Source organism: Vipera ursinii, assembly GCF_947247035.1.
Source record: "Vipera ursinii genome assembly, chromosome: 6".
Lineage (NCBI taxonomy): Eukaryota > Metazoa > Chordata > Lepidosauria > Squamata > Viperidae > Vipera > Vipera ursinii.
In genome coordinates, this window is record NC_139515.1 from 45,468,066 (window position 1) to 45,493,033 (window position 24,968).

Sequence of the window (24,968 nt, forward strand, 5' to 3'; positions counted from 1 at the left end):
GAAGTCCAAAAGAACAAACCAGAACAACGGTGAACAGCGTGCTTGGAACTGGGTGAGAATATAGATCTTCTCTCTCCTATTTTGTAACTGATTTCCTGGAAAAGATCCCCAAGAAGCAAAGAATCCTCAGAAAGTGAGAAGGGAGGGGACTACACCCTCACCCTTCCATAGATGGAAGTGGGATAGAAATATATTGAAATGAAATTAATACTACTACAGTCTGGATAAATCTGAAAATTATGAAAACTGTTAAGATTCCACAACTGAAAGAGTACTGATGAAATTATAAGAAAATAATTATTTGTCTTAAAAGTTGGAAAATGAATAGCTACTGACATCTAGTGGAGGATTAGAACATAAAACTACAGCTGCATTGACTCAGAAATTGGCAAGATGCCCAGAAATAGAGAAAAACTTGTTCCTTTGAACCTCAGAGACTTTTAGCCAAATAAAGAACAGCTGGGAACAGAGGAAAGAAAATACACTGGGCCATCTACTACAGAGTGAGAACCACATTTGTTTAAAAATGGTTGACCTTCTGGGATTATAAATACTTACTGAGCTATGATCTCTAAGCTGAAGAATTGTTTGAGAAAGAAAAACCTTGACTTTTGGCTAATCTTCTAGGAAGGAATTTACTGAAAAGCTCTTAGGTGGCTAAACATTCTGGACTTCAGTTTTGGCTGCTTGATAATTGTAAGACCCCTGAACAGAAGAACTGTTATAAAATACTGCTTTCGATGGTGCTTTGACAATTGGAAACACATTGGATTACAAAAACCATATATAAAGATAACTATATAAGATTTGATTGTTTGGATTTTAAGATTGGCTGCTTTTATGAGGCTAATCATAGAGACTATGGTATCGGTGAAAGACTGGAGGGGGGAGACAAAATGGATGTTGCATGCCTATCTAAAAGTGACAGGAAATCACACCTAATATTCCCTTCTAAAGGCCCCAGCCTAGAACATCAGAGATCTTCAGGAGTAACACTACAAGACAAGGCAAATATTTTCCAGGAGGAAATGTATGCAGTACTGTGCCGGATTCAAATGACAATTGTTTCAAACCATGATGAGATCAAAAACAACTTTAATGACATAAATGAGCACATCTTCAAGCTAAATTTACAAGTAAAAAACTCTCAGAAAATGACAATAATGAACAAACAAATCAGATAACAGAACATAAACCAGAGGGAAATATCCCAAATAGGAAAGCTATAAATGAAGAGAACTACGGCTTAACACAAACAAAAGAAAATTGCCACAACAATGAAAATGGAAAAGATACTTTATCTTTCAGGACTTCAAAACAAATTTGAGGATAAGAAAGAAGATCCAACAAAATGGATTATAGAGTTGCCAGGAGAATCATTAGAGTTTGGGAGACAAAAAACATACATCCCACTTAACTTGTCTTTCCCATTCCCAACAACACTCACAAAAATACAGGAAGAATCCCCTGGCAAGCAGAACATACTGACTCAGAAAGCTACTTGGCAAAAGAAGAAGGCTAGAGTTAGATTCAAGAGATTTGATTCAACTTACCAGATGGAGTAGTATATGATTAAATGCTTGTTTGAATATGGTTAAAAGAACAGATTTATTTTGGAGATAAAGGGGCCCTGTAGTAAGTGGGATAAGATATCTAAGTAGCATAGTACTCTTTATAATATATGAAATGTAAAAATATTGGGATAGTATATGTGAATGAAAAGTTTGGATGTTTAAAGGTAATTAATTATGAGAAAATTATGACTGATAAGAATGGTTTGAATACTGAGGGGAAAACAAGCTTACATGATAATCTTGAAAACAGGACACATAGTGACTTATTAAGGTGACTTTTACAAATACAATTGAAATATAAGGCCATCAAAAAAGATGTTATATGTTCATGTTATTGTTATTTGTACAAATACAAGAAAAATGTTTATATCCAGCTTTGTATGTATTGAAAGTATTACGAATTATATCTGTTTAATATTGACAAAGGAGAATAGTACTGGAAGAAGAGAAGATCAAGGAACTATATCATTAATTAATATATTGATTATGGAATTATAGAAAATAATTATTATTGATTGTTTTTAAATATATGAACCCAGACAACATGCTGTTTATTAATCACTAAAGATTGCTATTGCAAAAAATCAATAAAATATATTAAAAAAAAAAACCACTGAGCCACCACGTCCCTAAACACAGCATAATAATACAATAATAACAATACAAAACTAAAAAGCACAGAGTTAAATGCAAAAGAGCCTTGGTGGAGCAGTGGGTTAATGCCTCCTTAAGTAACACCAGCTGCCTGCAATTAGTGCAGGTTCACATCCCAACAGGCTCAAGGTTGACTCAGCCTTCCATCCTTCCGAGGTAGGTAAAATGAGGACCCAGATTGTTGGGGGCAATAAGCTGACTTTGTAAAAATGCCGCTTGGGGGGGGGGGCTGAAAGCCCTAATAAGCAGGCATATACATAGAATGAAGGCTATTGCTAAGCACATTTGATTTGTGCTTTAGATTGTAAGCCGCCCTGAGTCTTTGGAGAAGGGCGGGATATAAATGGGATAAAACAAAACAAAACAAAAATTGGAGTTTCTGGGAAAATCCACAAATCTAAGCAATTGATGAGCACAAATTATTAAATCTAACAAATATATAGATAATAATTTAAATACCTACTGGTTATGTAATACTTTTTCTATTCTAGTTTTTCTGTAGTATAGTATCTGTTAGTCAGATGTATTAACTACTATTCAGAGCAAATTTAATTTCAGATTTTATTAACATTTATTTTTTTTAAAATGTGCATGCCTGTCCACTTGACACATGACTCTGGTTGGCTACCAGGCAATTTATAGACCCATAGATAAAAAGTATTTTAAAACAGCACATTGCATTCAGAATGGCTCAGACACATGCAATCACAATATCATTATGGGCTCATCCAACAACTTGGCCCACTGCCCAGGGAAGATTCATGGATCCTTACCAATTATAATTTTATTATTGGAAAATATTTTGCCTCTAAGATGTCCAAAGTTTACAGCTGTTCAAAAAACAACATTTTTTTACTTGATTTATGATGGGGCCTCTTATCTTTGGAATGGTAAATGAGGTTTTATAGAATTCTTTAGAATTCCATCTTCAGCAGCTTAAAAAAATTCTTTGTAATTATGTAATTATGTCTAGCACTTTAGCATTCTTTCTTGTTCTTCTAGAAAGAAATATTTTCCAGAAAACAAAAATGAGAAAGGAGGAGTTGAGAAAGAAGTCAGTCATTTCTCAGAAAAGTCATCAATTAAGCATGAAGTCAGCAATAAAATATTCTAACTGAAACACTAAAGAGAAGTATTGAAATACTCAAATGCTTCCACTTTTAGAGACACTTCATGTACTTCTCTCATCTCACTTCATTTTCTCTTTGGCTCAGGTACTTTGAGCACAACCAAAATAGAGTTTCTCTGTGTGACTGGGAGGAATACAGTTGGGAAGAATTAGCTTTCCATTTGCCAAGACAAACCAAATATTATTTATTTACTTAAATGTATTATAGCCGCAAACCCGCTCAGACTGTAGGTGGTTTACGAATACAAAAACAATAAAAGCAGATAAAAAATACAACATCACAGGCATTCTGAACTCAAACAAATATGACAAACCAGGTTTGCCCTACCAACACATTACAATAACTCTTAAGGACAGTTTAGGACCCCAGAAGGGAACATACCACCCCTATCTCTAGGGAGATGTTGTTACAGAGGATAGGGGTCACAATAGAGAAGGCAAGCTTTCTTGGTCCCATAAGGTGACATCATGTAATAGAAAAAACCTGGAGCATTCCCACTCTGCCAAGCCCACATACTGGCCAGGCAGAAATAGTTGGAGATCAGTGGTCCCTGAGCTATAAAGGGCTTTATAGATAAGAGTATTTTGAATTGCACCTGGAAGCTAATTGGCAAACACCAATGTAACAGTAGTGACAGATGGGCTTACCACAACCCTTTTACTATTGTTTGCAGTGCTGCATTTTGTACCAGCTATGCTTTCAAAGGGACGCGGTGGCTCAGTGGGTTAGGACGCTGAGCTTGTCGATCAGAAGGTCGGCAGTTTGGCGGGTCGAATCCCGAGTGCCGCGTAACAGAGTGAGCGCCTGTTACTCGTCCCAGCTTCTGCCAACCTAGCAGTTCGAAAGCACATAAAAATACAAGTAGAAAAATAGGGACCACTACGGTGGGAAGGTAACAGCGTTCCGTGCGCCTTTGGCGTCTAGTCATGCTGGCCACATGACCACGGAGACGTCCTCGGACAAGCGCTGGCTCTTCGGCTTTGAAACGGAGATGAGCACCGGCCCCTAGAGTCAGAAACGACTAGCACACATGTGCTACCTTTACCTTTATGCTTTCAGATGATCTTCAAGAGCAACCTCTCATACAGAAACATTGCAATACTGTACGATAGTTGTGAGGTGACAAGAGGATGAGTAACTGTCTGAAGGGCTCTGTCTGAAATATCAGTCAGTTGTTTCAGTCCATCATTGCAGAAGGAATGATGGCACCATAGAAAAAGTATTTGCTTTTGTACAAATATTTGCTTGTTTATCATACACCATAATTCTATAATTCTGAGCACCAAGCTCAGACAGCAACCCAGGCCCCCTCATTTCAACTCTGAGCTACAGATATTTTCCTTTATTAATTTTATGGTTCTTGTAGTCAGAATTGGGAGTCAGTAGTAAATCATAACTGAATTTCTTACCTCTTTGAACCCAGGAGCTAATGACTCAATATCATTAGAGTTGTCAAAATCAGCAAGGGCACCTATACATAATAGATGTCAGTGTTTGCAGAGGTACCCAGTGCCACTACTGTATTTATTCATATTTGGCCATTGGCAAAATGTTTGTAACTAGAATAAATATAGAAAACATTTGTCTTAAGTCTAAACAAATCATGTACACACCATACGAATGTTAATATAATTGCAACTGAAGTAGAGTGACCACATGGAATGAAAGCCTCACTGTTACATTGGGTTCCTTTCCCCATTTATGTCACTATTTACTAGGTCATGGGAATGGACAGGTTGATATCCTTTTATATGACATATACATGCAGACCAGACATAAATCCCAAAGTATAAAATGGAATGCTTTGTCTATTTTTATACTATTTTGTTGGGTCTGTTGTATTATGTTATGATTGTAAATTATTTATAAATTCAGGGATACATAGTATTGTAAGAATGACAATTCTGTTTTTTTAATAATTTTTTTTTGAAGAGCCTTGAAATAATCCTATTCTAAAATATACTGTTCTAATCATGTTTGTTTTCTGTCATCGGAGTATTGCCTAGATGCAACAGCCTGATTTATTTTTAGAAGGAATAGAAGGAAGTAAACAATAAGGATTGCAAATAACTATGTGAATGTCAGGTTTAGTAATTATGCCTGTGTTTTTAATGTATATTTTCAAGCCACTTTACTAATATAGTTATAATCAGCTATAAGCCATATCTTCTGATTCACGCATTACAAAAATGCATATTTATAGCGATTTCTTTAGCCATTTCTTAAAAAATTATCAAAAATGCATGTTGAGAATTCTGCCAAAGCCAGTTCGAAGGATTGGCCCAGATAGAGAATTTCTATAATATTCATCTCAGAAAATAAGATGTTACATGTGTGCATCAGTACTTATCAGTAAATGCCATACCAAGATAATCTTTTTATAAAATAATTTACTTTCCAGCTATAACATTCATTATTTTTCTTTGTTTAATAGCAATTAATTTTGAAGTTGATTCTGGATCACATGAAATGAATTGGTTATTACATTAACTGACATTTCCACAGGAATATTTTGAAATAATTATGTAAATTTTGAAGAAGCATTATTTTAAATCCAGCTCTTCTATCCAGCATACTGAATACACTTGTATAATTGCTAAATAATCTTTATAGTTGCTCAAATCAGCTATCTCCTCTAGCAAAGGCCTAATCACTGACACAGTTGCATTCTATATAAAAAAATCACTATACCTCTACAGAAATGCATAAAACCAAGGATAAAAGCCTCCTTGAATGCATATGAATTAATATAAAAGGAAAAAAGAATGACATTGCCATAGGTGTATCCTACAAGCCACCCAACCATACAGAAAAAATAGATGAATTTTTTTGCTGATCAGTTAACTAATGTATGTAGGAAATACATCACAGTAGTAATGGAGAACTTTAATCACACGGACATCAATTGGGAGACAAATTCTGCATCAAATGGGATATCAAACATGTTCCTGATGAGCCTAGATGACAATTTTGTCATCTAAAAGGCAGAGGAAGGTACTAGAGAATCAGCTATGTGACGTCATTCTTATTAACAGAGAAGAAATGATAGAGGGAACTTTGGCCAAGAGTGACCATGTCTTATTGGAATTCAATATAATGCAGATATAAAGCAATAGGACAAAATCAAGCTAATGTCTTAGACTTTAAAAGAGCTGATTTCAAGAAACTTTGATTTTGGGAAGGATTCTATGGATGAAAATCTTAAAGGGGAAAATAACTCAAGAAGCTTTGGAAATTCTGAAAAATATGATTATAAAAGCCCAATCTAGCACAATGCCACTGAAAAAGAAAAATAAGAAATCAAAGAAGAAATTGTCATGGCTACATAAAGAATTATTTCATACACTGAAAGACAAAAACAACAAGTAAAAGAAAAAAAAATGGAAAGAGGGATATAACCAAGGCAGAATAAAACAGGCAAGAAAATGATAAGACAATACCTGTCTGCCCTAGTTGAGTTCAAATCACCAGGACCAGATGGATTATATCCCAGAGTTCTGAAGGAGCTGGAACCACTGAGCCATATCTTTCAAAGATCCCGGAGCACCAGGGAAATAGCAGAGGACTGGAAAAGAACTGACATGATTCCTATCTTCAAAAAAAGTTAGTAACATAGTTAAATGAATCTGGCTTCCCCTTCGAGTTTACTTGTCAGAAGGTCACAAAAGGTGATCACATGGCCTTGGGATCCAGCAATGGTCATAAATATGAACCAGTTGCCAAGCATCTAAATTTTGATCACATGATCATGGGGCTGTTGCAAAGGTCGTAACTCTGAAAAATGGTCATAAGTCACTTTTTTTCAGTGCTGTTGTAGATAAGATAAGATAAGATAAGATAAGATAAGATAAGATAAGATAAGATAAGATAATTTTAATTGTCATTTTTTTAAATGTGGGCACACATCAAAAATGAAATTTAGTTGCCCGCTTTCAAAGTGAAACACATACATGATACACACCTAAATCATACTATAAACAACATATGTATAGACCCACACCCCCACATATACATAGCAATAAAATATTAAATACTTTCCATCTTGAAACTATAATGGAAGGAGGAATCCTGAGAGTTCACAAGGTTAATGCTGTATGGAATGAAACTACGGCTGAATCTGGATGTTCTGCTACGGATACCACGAAGCCTCCTCCCAGAAGGTAACAAGGAAAACAGGTCGTGAAGAGGATGAGTAGTAACTTTGAACAATCACTTCATGAATAGTTGCAAGTCAAGGACTACCTGTACTGATATATGAGTAATTATAGAGGGATTTTGACAGGATGTTTTTAATGATAGCATTATGAAAAAGGCATATTGTTACTGAAACCAAAAAATACACTATTGCCAAAGCCTGTTCTCTTCAAATTATACTTTGTCATGGGGGCAGAGCTGTTATTTTGGGTACTGTTTTTTCTGTTTTGTTATTTTATCTAATCAGAAACTATCATGCAATGATAGTACATTTTCTTTTAAAAAAGGAAAATGTAGTTTTTGACAGATGACTGACTGACTTCTTTGTTGCCATTCACAAATTGATTTTAGAAGCAAAGTAACATGTTAGAATCAAAATATTTGCTCTCTTATTGTACATGTTTGATTCCTTTGATATTATCCCTGATTGCTGTTAAGTGAGAAGAATCATTTCAGTGTTTTTATTCTTAGAATCCACTCCTTTGTCTTGCAGCTACTTGTGGCAGATACCATTAACAATTGCAGTAGGAAATGCAAGCCACATCTCATCAGAGGCAATTATATGGGTATCTAACAAATCAGGTAAATGAAAACTTTCCTCCCAGTAGAATCTCATAATGCATTCATGTGTTTTTATGAACTCTTTCTTCATCTTAGAAGAACTATTTCTGGATTTTAGAAAAATGATTAGCATTGCTAAACATAGATTTTGTTTTGGAAAAATGTGTTGTAAAAAAGGAATCTCAAGATTTTTTCCCCCATAATAAAAATTGGAAAAATGAGAATATTATGAAATATCTATTTTTAACACAAGATTGGGGGTATTTATTTGTTTACATATATTCAATCATTGTGATAAATTTATAAAAATATATCTAGTTTATAACTAACCCAAGAAAATTATAAAGAAATTATGATTCTACTGTAAGTCCTTTTTTGATGTTAGCAGAAAGGGTTTCTTTTAGTCTTGGTTTTTTAAGCTTCTGCCACCATCATTTTTTTTTTAGTTTTCCCCCCCATACAATTCTAGTAGGAAATTACTTCCAAGTCACTTGGAGTCTCAGTAAACTGCTTTCGAATTGGAGCGAAGTAGACAGGAAACTTATCTAGCAAGGGTTGTATGCTGTTTCTCTTAGGTGTTTTTCTCATTTATTCTCCTAAGCATGCAGTAGATCATTTCTGAATTGGCACAGTCTGCTTGAATGGCAAGACATAAAAAAAGAAAGAAGTCCTTGCCCTACCTGTGAAAAGAAGACAAAATGAACCTATATCATAGAGAAATTATTATAATATTGTTCTTTGCTGTGATTATATGAAAGCAATCAAAAACTTGAGGCTTTCTTTCCCTTTTGTTCTTTAACAGTTGTAAGATCTTAGAACATGGTGCTTGGGAAAGGTACATATACTGTAGAGCTGGGGTGTCAAACTCAATTTCATTGAGGGCCGCATCAGCATTGCGGTTGCCCTCAGGGGGCCGGGTGGGTGTGGCCTGGGTGGGCATGGCCTACTGGGTGGGCGTGGCCAGCTCTACATCGTTCGCATCAAGGGTGCCTATGGGGGCCTGGGCAGGAGTGGGACAGATCTGAGGGTCTCTGGCAGAAGGAGGGTCTCTGGGCCAGGGCCAAAGCAATAGGGGCCGTTCCCTCACTGTTTCCAGGATGGCTTCGCGGGCCGCATGAGACCACTTCGCGGGCTGGATCTGGCCCCCGGGCCTTGTGTTTGACATGTCTGCTGTAGAGTATTTGTTCTTTTAAATAAGCATAATTATCATAAGGAAAAGATTTGGCATTAGACATAGTTGGTGTCAGGTTTCCGACATATGAGATTTTCAAGTGACTCTGAGGCATTGTTTACCTTAAAACTTCTTTATTAGCCCAATACTCCAGCAAATGCTTGCTCGAAGGAAGCTGGAATCGGAAATCTCCGCCCCCTTGCACAATATATTAAATACAATTCTCCACCTTTCTATTTTTGTCATTAGTCACATTCTCCAATTAATTTAAAGAATTAGTTTCTCTTCTGTTAGACCACCTGCCAAGTTCTTATCTTCTTTAATTTCAGACGGCCTTGAGGTACAATCTTCCTCCTCCCTCCTCCCAGCCTTAACCTTATCTCTGAAAGCAACACACAAGTTTAACATATGAAATAGCGGCTTCTTCATCTCTTGTCAAGCAAGAACATTCAATGTTAGCAGTGTTGACATCCGGCCCCCCTTACAAAAAGGACATATCCTGTAATGTAAACAAAACACAAATTAGGAGATGGTTTTTGGTTTGTTGGGGTGTTTCTCATAAAACCTTTTGATAAGCCTTTCAGCTTTCACATCACTAGATTTCACCCAAATGGCTTCAGACAATGGGTACCCCTTCCATTGTACTAGGTACTGCAATTTTCCCTTAAAAATTCTAGAGTCAAAAATATGTTTCACTTCATAATGGGTCTGACACGCTACTACTAGGGGTCCAGGTGCCTTTTTAGAGGGAGGTCTTAAAGTGGAGGCCCGAAAAGGTTTTAGTAAGTTTCAATGGAAAAGCGGGTGAATTTTCCCCAAATATCTGGGGAGTTTCAATTCCACTGTGACTGGGTTAATGATTCTCACAATGGGGAAAGGCCCCAAGAATTTTGGTCCTAACTTCTTATTGAGTAGATTAAGGCATAAGTATTTGGTCGACAAATAGACCTTTTCCCCAACTTGGAATGTTCTTTGGGGAGCTCTCTTTTTGTCAGCTTGCTTTTTATAGGTCTCAAAGGTCTTCTTTAAGGCCACCTTTGTATTTTTCCAAACTTCTTCCCAACCCCTCACCCAATGATCAAGAGTTTGGGAAGTGGAGGGTAACTTGGTGGAGCAGTGGGCTAATGCCTCCTTAAGTAACACCAGCTGCCTGCAATTGGTGCAGGTTCACATCCCACCAGGCTCAAGGTTGACTCAGCCTTCCATCCTTCCGAGGTAGGTAAAATGAGGACCCAGATTGTTGGGGGCAATAAGCTGACTTTGTAATAATGCCGCTGGGGGGGCGAAAGTCCTAATAAGCAGGCATATACATAGAATGAAGGCTATTGCTAAGCAAATTGATTTGTGCTTTAAATTGTAAGCTGCCCTGAGTCTTTGGAGAAGGGCGGGATATAAATGGGATTTTTAAAAAAAATACTGAGGGTTTTCTGGTATGGGGTTGAATTATTTCCCTGTGGCTACAAGGAAAGGAGTGTAGCCAGTGCTGCTATGTACTGAATTATTGTAAGCCACCTCTGCGAAAGGGAGGAGGTCAGTCCAGTTTGTTTGTTAGTAAGAGACGTAGCATCTAAGTTATTGTTCCACCATTTTGTTGGCGGATTCTGCGGCTTTATTAGTAGCTGGGTGAAAAGCAGTTGATAGGCCTTGAGATGATCCAATTAATTTAAAAAAGTTTCTCCAAAATTTCGCTGTGAACTTCACCCTTCTGTCTGAAATTATTTGCTTAGGGGCACCATGTAGTCAGTAGTTATGTTTTAGGTACAACTTAGTCAGGCGTTGAGCCGATGGAAGTCCTTTGCAGGTGATAAAATGAGCCTGTTTTTAAAATAGGTCTATCACAGTCCAAATGACAGTATTTCCTCTAGTGTTAGGTAGGTCTACTATAAAGTCCATAACTATTTCTTCCCATGGTTGAGAAGGTTCGTCCACTGGTTGCAGTAACCCAGGGGTCTTTCCTGGGATTCTTTTCATGGTGGCACATACAGTACAGCTTTTGACATAGTTTTCTACGTATCATTTTAGTCCTGGCCACCAAAATTGCTGGCGAGTGAGATGTAGAGTTTTTAGATATCCGAAATGTCCAGCCTGTTTGACATCATGGCTGTGTTTGAGGGCATTAAGACGAAGAGCTTCAGGCAAGTACAATTTTCCCCCCTTGTAAGCCAGACCATCCCTGCATGTTAGGGACGTCTGATTGTCTTTAAACTATTGATCAGTGAGGAGTTCTCGCTTTATTTTCTTTACCCCGGGGTCATCAGGATTAGGGGTCCTGTGAGGTGTGAGTTGGGCCGCAGTTTGTGGACTGGGGATAATTGCCTCGTGAACTTCTTCACATTCACTTTTGTACTGTGGTAATCGGGAGAGTGCATCAGCTAGGAAGTTTTTTCTTCCTGGTATGTACTTTAGAGTAAAGTTAAAATGGTTGAAGTACTGTGCCCATCATACTTGTTTTGGGGACAATTTGCGGGGAGTTTTTAGTGCCTCTAAATTTTTGTGATCTGTCCTTACTTCAAAAAGCACCTTGCTCCCTTCTAAGTAGTGCCGCCAGTTTAATAGCCCCCACCTAATAGTGAAGGCCTCCTTCTCCCAGACTGTCCATCTCCTCTCGCTTTCAGTAAATTTCTTAGAGGTGTAAGCACAAGGTTGCAGGACCCCACTTTTATTCTTTTGCAATAACACTGCTCTGACTGCCACATCGCTGGCGTCTGCCTGAATTATGAAGGGTTCCCCTGGGCAGGGGTGCTTTAGGACTAGTTCAGCCGCAAATAGTCTTTTTAAATTCTCAAAAGCTTTCTGACAACTCATAGTCCATGCTAGTGGTTGGCCAGGTCATGGTTTTCCCCCTTACTTGCCCGTTTTGAGTAGTTCTGTAAGAGGTAGAGCAATCTTGGCAAAAGAAGGGATAAATTGAGGGTAGAAGTTGGCAAGCCCTAAGAAGCTCTGGAGCTGTTTGCAGGTCTTTGGGGGCTGCCATTGAATTATGGTTTTTACTTTGGCTGGGTCCATTTCAATACCCTCACTGGAAATTCTATAGCCAAGATAATTTAATCGGGTTTGGTGAAATTCACATTTCGACAATTTGACATAACGTTTGGCATTCAATAGTTTCTTTAACACTTCCCTGACCAGTTTTGTGTGGTCAGTCATATTCATACTGTATATCAGGATGTCATCAAGGTATACCAGGACCCCTTTGTATAGGTGATCATGTAAGACCTCATTGATCAACTGCATAAATACAGCTGGGGCCCTCTGCAGTCCAAATGGCATGACTTTGAACTGGTAGCTTCCCAAGGGGCAGTTGAAGGCTGTCTTCCACTCACCCCCTCCTTTAGTCTCACTCGGTAATAAGCTTCTCTCAGGTCTAATTTAGTGAAGACACTCCCCTTCGCCAGGTGGATTAGTAAGTCTTTCAGGAGGGGGAGAGGGTATTTATTTTCCACACTCACAGCGTTAAGGCTCTTATAGTCTACACAGAGATGAAGAGACCCATCCTTTTTCTCTTTGAACAACACAGGGGCACCCATGGTTGACTTGATCCGCTCGATGAATCCCCTCACTAGGTTTGTAGCCACATATCACTGCATCTCCTCCATTTCAAGGGGGAACATAATGTACATTCTTGGTCAGGGGAGTTTGACCCCTGGTAACAGCTCAATGGAACAATCATTGGGATAGTGAGGAGGCAAGGTTTCACATTCTTTCTCACTAAATGCCTCCGCTACGTCCTGGTACTTGCTGGGAATGAGCGGCTCACCGGGTGGCCGTAAGGCAGCCATGTGTGCTCCCTCATTGGGTGGGCTAAATACTCCTGTAATATCTGTTGAATCAATGGGGGGATCCATTTGTCTAGCCAGGCTAGTCCTAGGATCTCAGACATTTTTGGAGCTACCAGGAAGCGAATAAACTCCCAGTGCTCACCTATTTCTAGGCGTAAGGGCTCCGTTAATTGCGTGACTAAAGTCCCTCCCATTAGGGAGCCATCGGCGTGCGCAAACCTCAGGTTTGGAGAGCAGCTTAGCCCGTATGCCCAGTCTCAAGGCACATGACAGGCTAATGATGCATTGGGAGTAGCCAGTATCGACTAGCACTTTCAGGTCTACTTGTGCCCCTGACTTAGGGATCATGAGTTTAGCAGGCAATAAAAAAGGTAGGATGTGTCGACTCACCATCGGGACATTCTCTCCTTCATTGTTGCTGTCAAAGCCGGGTAAAGTGGAGGCAGGGACAGCGTCCTCCTGGGTGGGGGACGTAACCTGGGTAACAGGCTCCTGGGTAGCCCAGTTGGACTTTTCTCTCGGTGGCTGCTGTGTGGGTCTCTTCCTTGTTGTTGGTTCTGGTCTACTCTTCTGTTGCAGGTAAGGAACTGAGCAGTTCACTTCTCGATGTCCCTGCTGTCCACATCAAAAGCACTTGATTGGCAGACCTGTAAGTGGTCTAGGTCTTTTGGCAGTAGCAGTAGTTTGGGGTTTTTGGGAGGGTGGTAGCCATCTGGGTCCTGGCTTTGGCGCAGTTTCAGGTGGGAGAGGCTTTTTATAGCGGGTGAGCTGGACATTTAATTTCACCAGTGCCTGGTACCATTCATGCAGCTGGTCGGGCACAGCTTGTTAGATACATGCCTGAGAAAGGTGGTCATCTAACCCTTCTCTAAAAAGATGAATTATTGATTGCTCATGCCATCTCTCTATCTGGCCGGCCAGCTTTCGAAACTCCCGGATGTACTCTAGGGCAAGCCGGCCAGCTTGCTTTATCTTATGGATTTGTTCTTCTGCTTTGAGGGCAATGAATGGATCCTCAGATCTTTCCCTCAGCCCCAGGAGGAAAAGGTGGAGGTCCTCCAATTCAGGGGCCTGCTCATTATATAAATTGTTCAACCATTCGGATGCTTCTCCCTCTAGGCTGGATGCAATCAAATTGACCATCACACCTGGGTCCGGGTAGAGGTGAGCCCAGCGATTCAAGTGAGAGCATACTTGGCTGAGGAAGAAAATCAGTTTCTCTGGGTCCCTATCGAAGGTTGCTCTGAAGGGTGGGCTCATTATTGCTTGCTGGGACCCCCATTGCTGCTGGCCCCACCCTGGTTGTTGGTTCAATGGCTGCTGGGTCCCCCACTGCTGTTGTTGTGCCCCCAGTTGCTGCTGGCTCCTTCCTGATTGTTGATTCAATGGCTGCCAGGGCCCCCACTGCTGCTGCTGGACCCCCAGATGCTGTCTACCCCATTGGTGCTGCTGTAGGCCCAGGGATTGCACGTCCTGCTGCTGCCTCCCCTGCTTTGGTTGTCGGAGGGGAGGGTGCAGTTGGTTGGCTGGATGTTGTGGCACCACCTGCTGTTGTAGTCCCCTCAGTGGTTGTTGGACAGACGGGGGTTGCTATTGTCTACTCTGGATTTTGGCTGTAGGGAATAGTGGTGCCCTTTGCTGCTGATCTACTAAGAGACGTGTTAGTCTCAAATGCTGTGGTGCCTCCCTCACTTGTGGACCCCTCAGTGGTTTCTTGGCACTCAGGGGTGGTGACCAGTCTCCTTGGGACTGTCGTCCCCCAATTGGCTGTTGCTCTCCAGGTTTCTGCAACACCCCAATCTTTTGCAAGGCCTCTATCAGCTGATTTAGGCTCCGAGGTTACTGCCCCTTCTGTGGGGGCTGCCACACTCCCCACTGCTTAGGGGGCCTTAGTTCCTCTTCTTCTGTTGGACTGGAGGCCCTAGCAGGGAACTTCAGGGGTTGGAGGGCCATTAGCTCTGTGAAAAGGGGGCTGGGGCCTCTTTTGGCAGGAGCTGTTCTGCACTTCTAGTTCTTCAAACCTTTCTGCTAAATTGTCCATTGATTGGCTTTGGGCTGCAGATGTATATTTCCACTCACCCGAGTATTCAATCTCAGCTGGCCAGGCCAGTGTCCACCAGTCTGTGGAATATGATGTGCAGGATTCTCTTTGTTGTCATCCCACCTCTTCTGCCTTTGAAGCCCTTGGGATGGCAAGGCCGCTCCAAGGCGCCTGGAGTCTCTGCTGGGATTAATCCACTCTGATGACCAGACTAATTCTCCTGGTTGTTTGGGTCTAGCTCCCAACTGGGAGGATTGCTGAAACTCTTTCCCTACTGGCTTCTTCACTGGCCCTCCCCCCCTGGGGTGCCTGCTGTTGCCGGGGAGCTGGCTTCAGGCAATTTTTCTTCCTCCATGATGGGATCTTCCCCAACTCTTGCCAATCTGTCTCCCAAACTTGGAGAAAAGCGACCGGAGGTTGGGAATCCCTAGTTAGTTTGTAAAGTAGGGGGATTCCAGTTTGATGTCAAATTTCCGATGTATGAGCTTTTCAAGTGACTCTGAGGCATTGTTTACCTTAAAAGTCCTTTATTAGCCCAATACACCGGCAAATGCTTGCTTGAAGGAAGCTGGAACCTGAAATCTCCACCCCCTTGCACAATATACTAAATACAATTCTCCACCTTTCTATTTTTGTCATTAGTCACATTCTCCAATTAACTTAAAGAATTAGTTTCTCTTCCATTAGACAACCCGCCATGTTCTTATCTTCTTTAATTTCAGATGGCCTTGTGGTACAATCTTCCTCCTCCCTCTTCCCAGCATTAACCTTATCTCTTAAAGCAATACACAAATTTAATATATGAAATATCTGCTTCTTCATCTCTTGTCAAGCAAGAACATTTGATGTTAGCAGCGTTGACAGTTGGCTCAGATTTTCAAGCCAGATAACTTACTGATTCAGAGCTAGATGTTGAAGCCACTTTTTTTACTTTGGGTTTGAGTTTGTGTATGTCTGTGTCTTTGTGTGTGTGTGTGTGTGTGTGTGTGTGTGTGTGTGTGTGTGTAAAAGAGGACCTATGTGACTACACCTTCCTTTGCTTAAACCAATCCTTTACATTCATTCTTTGTATTCAGATTCACTGATCCTATCATAAAAAAATAAGCCAATAGTAGCTAGCAGTCGCTGATAAACTATTATATATATTTCTAAGGAAATATATTGAAAATTACCAATTTGGGAATAAAGCTAATTCATTTTGAAAGCTTTATTCATTCATGAGCAATTCCATTTTACTTCATTTATATGCTAATCAATATGCAGACAGTGAGAAAAGATTCATGGAATCACACAAATTTGTACAATAAAAGTCAGAGCAATAGTGGTATTAGAGTCTAGTCAGTGTATTTCAAATAGTGTGCAGGGATATGTATAGTATGTACATTAGCTATAATGATTGGCTAATGTGCTTGAATGTCATGAATACCAGGCTGATCCAAGCTACAGTAGGTAAATTTGAGAAACTTAATAGATTGTTAGTAGCTGAAGGATTAATTTGGGAAGACATGTTACTAGGAGCAACTCTAAGAGCAATGTACAGTAGATAAATAGCAAGATATCTTGTTCATTTTTCTGGAAGGTTCCTTGCATTCAAAAGATTCATAACAAAAGAATATTTGGGAAAGTTGCTTTTTTTTTGAAAAGTTTTTGATGCATGAATAACCTAATCATGCTTACATCTGCCTTAGTGTGTATCACTTTATGAAACAAAGCTACAATTGTCCTGGTACTGCTACTGACAAACTGGAATGCTGATGTAGACTTTGGCATCTTGGATTCCACAGTCAAGAAAAATAAGCAAAATATTAAATAATTATGTATTTATTAGATGTCTTTGAATGATGGAAGACTATGTCCATTATGCATCTTCAGAGATACTAGCCACTTTATGTGATGAAGAAGCAGTCTCAAGTAATCACTTTGTGGAGAAATGGTATACACTCAACCAAGAGCCCTGGCTTCAAAAATTCTAGAGAACTCTCCACTCTTTTTCCAATCTTCCTTCTTTTCCAACTCTTATTTGTCCAAATGTAGAATCTTGGACTATCCACATAGTACAGTGATTTTGCAAATGGATCATGCACCCAGGAATTCTGTTAAAGTAGTTTTTGCTATATTGTTATTTGTTGCATAGCAGCATTACTTTCTTAGAATACTTGATGCTGTTGAGGAAGGTCCACTTGAAAGCAAGCAGCAGCTGATTCCCTCTCATGAATTTGGAATCCAAGTTTCAATACAACAGCTTCAGAGGGCCCAATATATCTGCCTGTCAAGCAATGCATGGTCTTTCATCTTTTCTATTCAGCGCAAAAGTTGCCTGACCTCTTCCTTTCATAGTATACTTGACGTATTTGATGGATTTGACAAATGAGCATATTTTTACATTGAGAAGATAACAACCTTCAAAACTACCCATTGAGAAATTAAAGTTTGACTCTATTGTCCTGCTTGATGTCTCTCGAATACTCCCATTTCTGAAGACCATCTCCTGTAGATTGGATATGAACAGTGGTGGGATTCAAATATGTGAACAACCAATTCTCTATGTGGATGCTGCTTCTGGAAGTCCATTCTGGGCCTGGGCAACAAAAAATTAGCTACTGGTTCTGCCGAAGTGGTGCGAACCGGCTGAATCCCACCTCTACATATGAATGATCACCACACATTGTATGCTCACTGAATGGCTTTGGTACCTCTTACTGCATGTACCATTTCTTCCAACACTCTTTCTGCTGAAATATGAACCATGGATCAGGTGTTTTGATATCAATTTATAGAGATTTGGATCTTCATTTGGGTCTGGCATTTCAACTTGCACAAATGTATCATCTTGTCATCTTGGCTTGTATATTTCATCAAGCCACAACAGACAGTACAAATGAGGAAGACGCCACTGCCACACTTAGCACATAAACAATCTTCATACCAAAGAGACCATGTATTCCAGTGAGGTACTATATGAACAACTTTCTCTTCAAGTTGAATACTCTTGCAATTAAATCTGCCCAATCATTTGGCTGCTGATTCAAAAAAATGCTATTGCATTTATGGCCAGTTTGGATTGCATGTAAATGTAATGAAAAGTGAATTTGCTATAATTTCATATATACATCATGGCATCTCAACATCTTTCTATCATATATTTTGGTCCACAACAAATGTTGAAGAGAATATGATGCATCTTGTGATGTTTACAAAATAACAACAACAACAACAACAATAATAATAATCCAGTACATCAGTCTGGCCTTTGTATATTGTTGATCTGCAGGTTGTTTGACTCATTTGGCTCAACCTCTTGGTTTCAATCTTATCAGCCATGTCAAACATGTATTGTTCAAATAGGCATCCTTCTCTTAGAATATTATTTAACTGATTCCTATGATTCATTAGTCAACATGCATAACAACACAGTCTTTAGTAGCTTGTGGTTTGGAATTGATGATGCCAACCCACACCAGAAAGGAGAGAAAAGTATTATTGAAAGCTGTCATAGGAATGATGGGACTCTGAAATTATTTTCAAACCACTTCCTCATTCTTTCAATATAATGTGGCGGGTGGGATCATTCTTCCCAGCCTCCAGAGGGATAGGATAGGACTGGCCTACCTGATCTTTGGTAGTTAATGGTGGGACCAGACTACCTGGCCTGTGGAGGGTTGGGCAGGACTAGTTTAATGAACTTTTAGGTGGCAGCTTAGCAATGCTGAAGTGGGCACAAATTTGCCAGATTTCAACCCCATGATGGTCATAATGCTAATACTCCCTTATATAAGGTAAAGGTAAAGGTTCCCCCGCACATGCGTGCTAGTTGTTTCCAACTCTAGGGGCCGGTGCTCATCTCCATTTCAAAGCTGAAGAGCCAGCGCTTGTCCGAGGATGTCTCCGTGGTCATGTGGCTGGCATGACTAGACGCCAAAGGTGCATGGAATGCTGTTACCTTCCCACCGTAGTAGTCCCTATTTTTCTACTTGCATTTTTACGTGCTTTCGAACTGCTACGTTGGCAGAAGCTGGGACGACTAACAGGCTCTCACTCTGTTACGCAGCATTCAGGATTCGACCCGCCAAACTTCCGACCTTCTGATCGACAAGCTCAGCGTCTTAACCCATTGAGCCACCACATCCCTACTACTCCCTTATATACTTCATATTAATTTTATTGTACTCATGACATGCAAAACTCCATAGGGTAGGCAAAAAATGTCCTGGGTATGGTAATAAGAATAGCAGCAAAGCTGTCTTTTTTTTTTTAAATCAGGCTATATGTTTGGAGGAGGGGGGGAAATGTCTCTATGTATCATGAGTAAAGGAACTATAGTCAGTTTCAGTTTAGGAAGCAGTTGAAAAAAATGAAACAGGATGAGGAAGAACTAAGATAAAGTAGCTATAATGACTGACACTAGACAGATCCAGTTTCTACTTGCTCTGCAGCCATGGCAGCTCACTTGGTGACTTTCAGCCCAACCTGCCTCACAGAGTTGTTGTGAAGGAATATAGGAGGATGGAGAACTTATGTATGTGTCTTGGAGCAAAGATGAAGCACAGATACATGTGCATGTCTGTTTGCCAGAGACTGGTCACATAAAGCATTAAGCCTTTCTTCTTACATCTTATACTTATTCCTTCCATAAGTACCACACGATGTCAATTCCTTGCTGCTGGGTGGGGGAGGCAGTGAAGGATTCCAAGAATGGTAGGGAAACTGTCATGAAACTTTCAAAAAGAGCATCACATGATTGCAGAAGCAGCTTAAAGCAGCCACAATTTCCCCAAATTTCATTGCCTCGGGCATCATTGATCCTAGATTTTGGATGGATTCTGTAAGTTGGCCTATTTGAGGTACCTTGGTTCAAAAATTGCTGTCTGGTGATGCACTGTTTTATGCAATTAAAGGCCAGGACAGTGAGAGTTTTATTGGTACAGGTAGTCCTCAACCTATGACCACAATCAAGCCCAAATGCCTGTTGTTAAGTGAGTTTTGCCCCCTTTTGTGACCTTTCTTGCCATAGCTGTTCAGTGAATCACTGAAGCTGGTGATTAGCTTTCAAAAAAGGAAAAGAAAAGAAAGAAAAGAGAAGAGAAAAATTGTAACAAGGCTTTGTAGTACTTTAGATTCAGTTTGGAAAACTTATTTCAGGAAAAAAACTAAAGCATGAATGTAATACCTATCATTAAAGCAACTGGATATGTTTCCAGGATCTCATGACTGCAGTGGATATGGTTGCATTATTGAATCCCAAACAGATGCTGCTTTCATGTTCCCATGTGTTCCACAGAAAATTTTTTCAGAGCAAATCTGAAGCAGTGCACTGCCCTAATAGCAGTCTACCAATACCTTGCATTGTAACATACAAAAATACCTACAGTATTTTTTGTTGAGACTGAGAGCAGGGCAAGGTCTGGTTAAAAATTTGTAAAATTCAGGGTGACTATCAGGAGGAGTTTCCTAAGGGTAATCGCTATTAGCCTGTCACTAAAGTTTTGTTGGGAATAGTTTGGTGGAATTTAAATCAGATAATCTCTTAAGTCCCTTAAAATGTTCATATTCTTACATTCTTTTAAATATAATATTATGAATTCCCTTCTAGATAATTATAGATCAAGAGTTTTACTATCTATAAGGTGTTCTACTTTTTGACTGCTTTTGAAAAGGAAAATTTTTGATGCATTAGAGTGAAGCAGATTTAAAGTGAGAAATAATATTGACATTTATCATTTGGTTCTGTTGCAAATTAAAATTTATTGGGCTGATTATTAAAAGCTATTTCAGAGTAAAGATTGAAGCAGAGAAAATTATTGATTTTTTCCTATTTTCCCCTCTTTTTTCTTTTTAAAAATTCTTCTGTCCATTATGATAATGACAGTGACAATAGCGATGATAAGATGTTGGTGGTGTTCATAACTCCATACGTCTTATGTATATAAGGTCACATTGCTTGATGTTAAATGTTCAAATGAGATTCACAGCTTTTAAGAGCAGAAAGTTATGGGGACCCCCAAAATGATTGGAGCATTTTGAAAATCATAAATGTGATCCTGAAGAGTTGCAGTAAAAGGAAAGAATCTGCCCCAAATAAGTAGGGATGGGTGTGAACATGGAAGAGTTTGTAGGAAGAAGGAGGGAATATTTTGTGGTGAGTGACTTTGATAACTTTTGTATCAAACTCAGCTTTCATAATTTATTGTTCCTATTTGCTAAATGGATGCAATTACGGATTCATCCAATCTTTTCTGTCTATTTTGAATTGAATATCATTTGTTAGTCAGAATCTTTCTAACAACCATATTGTTGCAGATAACAAATCCCATTGACATGTGGTCCACTCACCATAATCATAAACTTGTGTGCAGGAGAGCATCATTTGGTCCAGAAGTTGCAAGTTCGTGCTTGCAGAGATAAAAAGAAGAAAAGATAAAACATAAGTATGTTATTTAAATATTACATTTAAAGCCAATTCTTTCATTATTAACATAATTTTTATAAGACAAAAATATAAGGGAGAGGTTTTTTTTATCAAACATTTGATCCCGAATTTCGCAAGAGGAAAAATCCTCCAGTAGTAGATAAATAGTAAACATCCTTGCTCAGTGGATGGATGCGTGGATCAATAAGAATTGTCACCTAGGCTAGTGGTACTTGTGCTAGTAATCCCTGCATATAAGAAGCACAAAAGGACAAATGGATTGAGTCTCAGATGGGTTTGCATAGAAGAAACTGAATTACACATGTAATACAGTAAGTGAGATTGGGCTGTCTCTCTCCATATGGACTTTACTAGGATTACTTAACTACTAAGAAAGAAGACTTGAGAATAAAAGAAGAGAGATTAATGGACTAATTTTAGAAAATGCTGATAACTATCAGTCATCTTATTTCAAAAAGAACACTAGAATCAATAATTTCAAAACAGCTCCAATGATAACAATGGAGAAGATGATTGCAGGATATGAAAACAACACATTAAGAAAGGAACAAGAAGAGAGCAAAACTTTTTTCAGGCCTGTTATGTACTGATATTAACGGTTAATGTGTTTGATTTAAATGTGTCTCCAACTGTTTTGGAGGGAAACTGAAGCTTGTATTTGAGCGGGAAACCACCTTTGAATTTGATTGGTTGCCACCAGCTTTGAATCTGATTGGTTGCTGCAATCATTTATACGTGATTGGCGGCAGGTATAAATAGCTGTCAGTCTGTCGGTTGAGTTCAGTTCAGTTATTCTGCAAATAAACCTGTTGCATTAACTCAGTCTGGTTAATGTTTCCAAGATCCCACTACACAATAAGGCCCTAACCTTTCTTTTAGAGAAAATGAGAAAAAATATTGATAGCTGCTTGAAAAGATTCCCCCTTTCCCCCAAATCTTATTTTTTGCTAATCATTCTAAATGTTTTGTTTATGTGATCGTGTAGTTTGCCTCTTATTACTTTTAAACAAATAAAATTGCAGGACTAGCTGAGATAATAGGAAGAGGGGAAGGAAGTGAGGCAGAGGGAAACAGACTCTCTATCATTTTGGGTTTCAAAAGATACTAGTAAGATTCCAAGCTTTGCTGATAGCAAGTCCTGTTTCTGAGCTCCTACAATACAAATACTTTCTTTCTCTTCTAAAACAAAGTGGATCAAATGCTGCACTCTGAAAATGTGCTTCTCTCATTAGTGATTTGTTGGATGTGAGTATTATGTCATGGGCTCTGATGAGCAGGAACGAAGACACGCAGATGAGTACAGAAAAACTCACTCTTTATTTAAGCAGAAACTGTACTGTAATGAGGAATTGGAGTCACCCTGCCTCAATATATAGCCAGACACTAAGGTAGCAACCAATAGGATTGAACCCCTATTTGCCACCCAAAGTTGACCAATTGCAGGACCAGAGACGTCCTGTCTGAGAACTAATAGTTCTCTAGCAACGCACATGGTGTTATTCCAAAAGCCCAGTACATAACACTCCTCCCTCCTAAGATCAGGCTATAATACCCTTGACAATAGTCAAGGCTTAATAATCACTCCCAACAACCAAAATACTAAAATGAAAATAAACAATAATAAATGTAATGCTTTGTTATTCCAAGGTAGTAGAATGATATTACGTGACCTTTACATATGTGCCTTGTATAGTGGACTACAAAGAGATTAAAGAATAGCTTGTCCATGCAATATACTACAAAGAGATAAAACAACATCTCAGTGAACATGCTTGACAGCAATTACATTTCCCCCCCCCCCAAATTCTGTAGGTAGTGGTACAATGTCATACATTACACATCACTTTATTTTACAACATAGTCTGTAAGATATGCTGGGGGTTTATGTGGTCTGGAGGAATGCCTTGGGGTTCCAGTCATTTTGTGGTCTACCAGCTTACCCGGTGGGCTGGGTAGACTCATGTCCCCTTGTGCTCCTGTGGCCAGGGGAGTTAAATTGCTCTGGCTGGCCTCTCCAGGTTGGCCCACCCCAGAGTCTGACTGTTTAGCAGAGTAGGCACAGAGGTCACTCAGATTCGGCTGGTTCGCCTGGTCAGGGGTCCCATGTTGCACTTCTGAGCTGCCATGTTCCTCTTCTGAATGAGGTTCCACTGAGAAAGGAAAACCCTGGTGATTCTGGTGTGAGTTGGCTTGGGAGCCAGCTTGAGGACCTCGGGAGGGACTTGTATCATAGTCCTCACTTAGTGACCATTCTGGAAACCTTTTCCTAAGTTGGTCAATATGTCTTCTGACCAGTCGCCCTCCCTCCAACCCCACTTTATAAGATAGGGGTCTGGATTCTTTGATCACCTGACCAGGAACCCACAAGTTTACAGGCCCATAGTTCCTGGCCCAAACCCAATCACCTGTTTGCAACCTCGGGGGTTTTGGTTTAGAGGCTTCAGATGCCACTCTGTCTGGATGCAACCTGTTCAGTTTAGTAATTAAGCACCTTTCCCAACAAAGCTCAGCAGGACTTTTGCCTGTAGCTGTGCAGGATGTAGTGTGTTGACAGAGCAAGAAATCTGGCAATCTGTGATGACAGTCACCTGTGATGATGCACTTGAGTGCCTCCTTTGTTGTCCTCACCATGCGTTCAGCTTGTCCATTAGTAGAGGGGTGAAATGGTGCAGATGTAGCATGTCTGATGAGGTTAGCTCTAAGAAAAGCCTGAAACTCAGCAACAGTGAATTGAGCCCCATTATCAGAAACCAAAACATCAGGCAACCCATGTGTTGCAAAGAGCTTTCTCAGCACCTGGATGGTCCTAGCAGTAATCATATTAGGGACTGGAACTACTTCCAGCCATTTTGAGTGGCTATCCACTACTACCATAAAAAGCTGTCCTTGGAAAGGCCCAGTGTAGTCAATATGAACCCTAGACCAGGGGGTATGTGTTTCTTCCCACTTATGAACTGGGGCCTGAGATATTTCAGGCCTAGACCTCTGGCAGGTATAGCAACCATGGACCTGATCCTCTACAGCCTTATCCAGGCCAGGCCACCAAAGGTAGCTTCTAGCTAAGGCTTTCATCCATACAATGCTTGGATGGCCTTCCTGTAAGGAATGTAAGACTCTGTCCCTCAATGATGTAGGGATAATGACTCTGTTGCCCCATAATATACAGTCCTTATGTGCAGACAATTCATGTCTTCTGACAAAATAACTTTGGAAATCAGGGCCTGGACTTTTTTCCAACCCGCCCGTGTATACCCATGACAGTACTCTGCTCAGAATTTTATCTGTAGCAGTCTCAGCAGCAGTATCCCCAGCATGGAGGGGAAACTCAGGCAAGTCCTGAATGGACAATATTTTAGCAGCAGGGGCTGGATCAGGATCCATTAGCGGCAGTGGTAGTCTGCTGAGGCCATCTGTATGGCCCATTTCCTTCCCAGGTT

The 24,968-nt window shown here is 39.9% G+C and overlaps 1 protein-coding gene across 1 annotated transcript in view; it reads left to right on the forward strand.

Annotated features, from left to right (window-relative positions):
* TRHDE (thyrotropin releasing hormone degrading enzyme) overlaps nt 1-24,968 on the forward strand; it is a gene marked incomplete at both ends in the record, with an annotated part of 255,621 nt that overhangs the window by 198,563 nt on the left and 32,090 nt on the right. Inside the window, 1 exon segment of the mRNA XM_083365939.1 lies at nt 8,046-8,134. Within this exon segment, the coding sequence (XP_083222065.1) occupies nt 8,046-8,134 (89 nt within the window).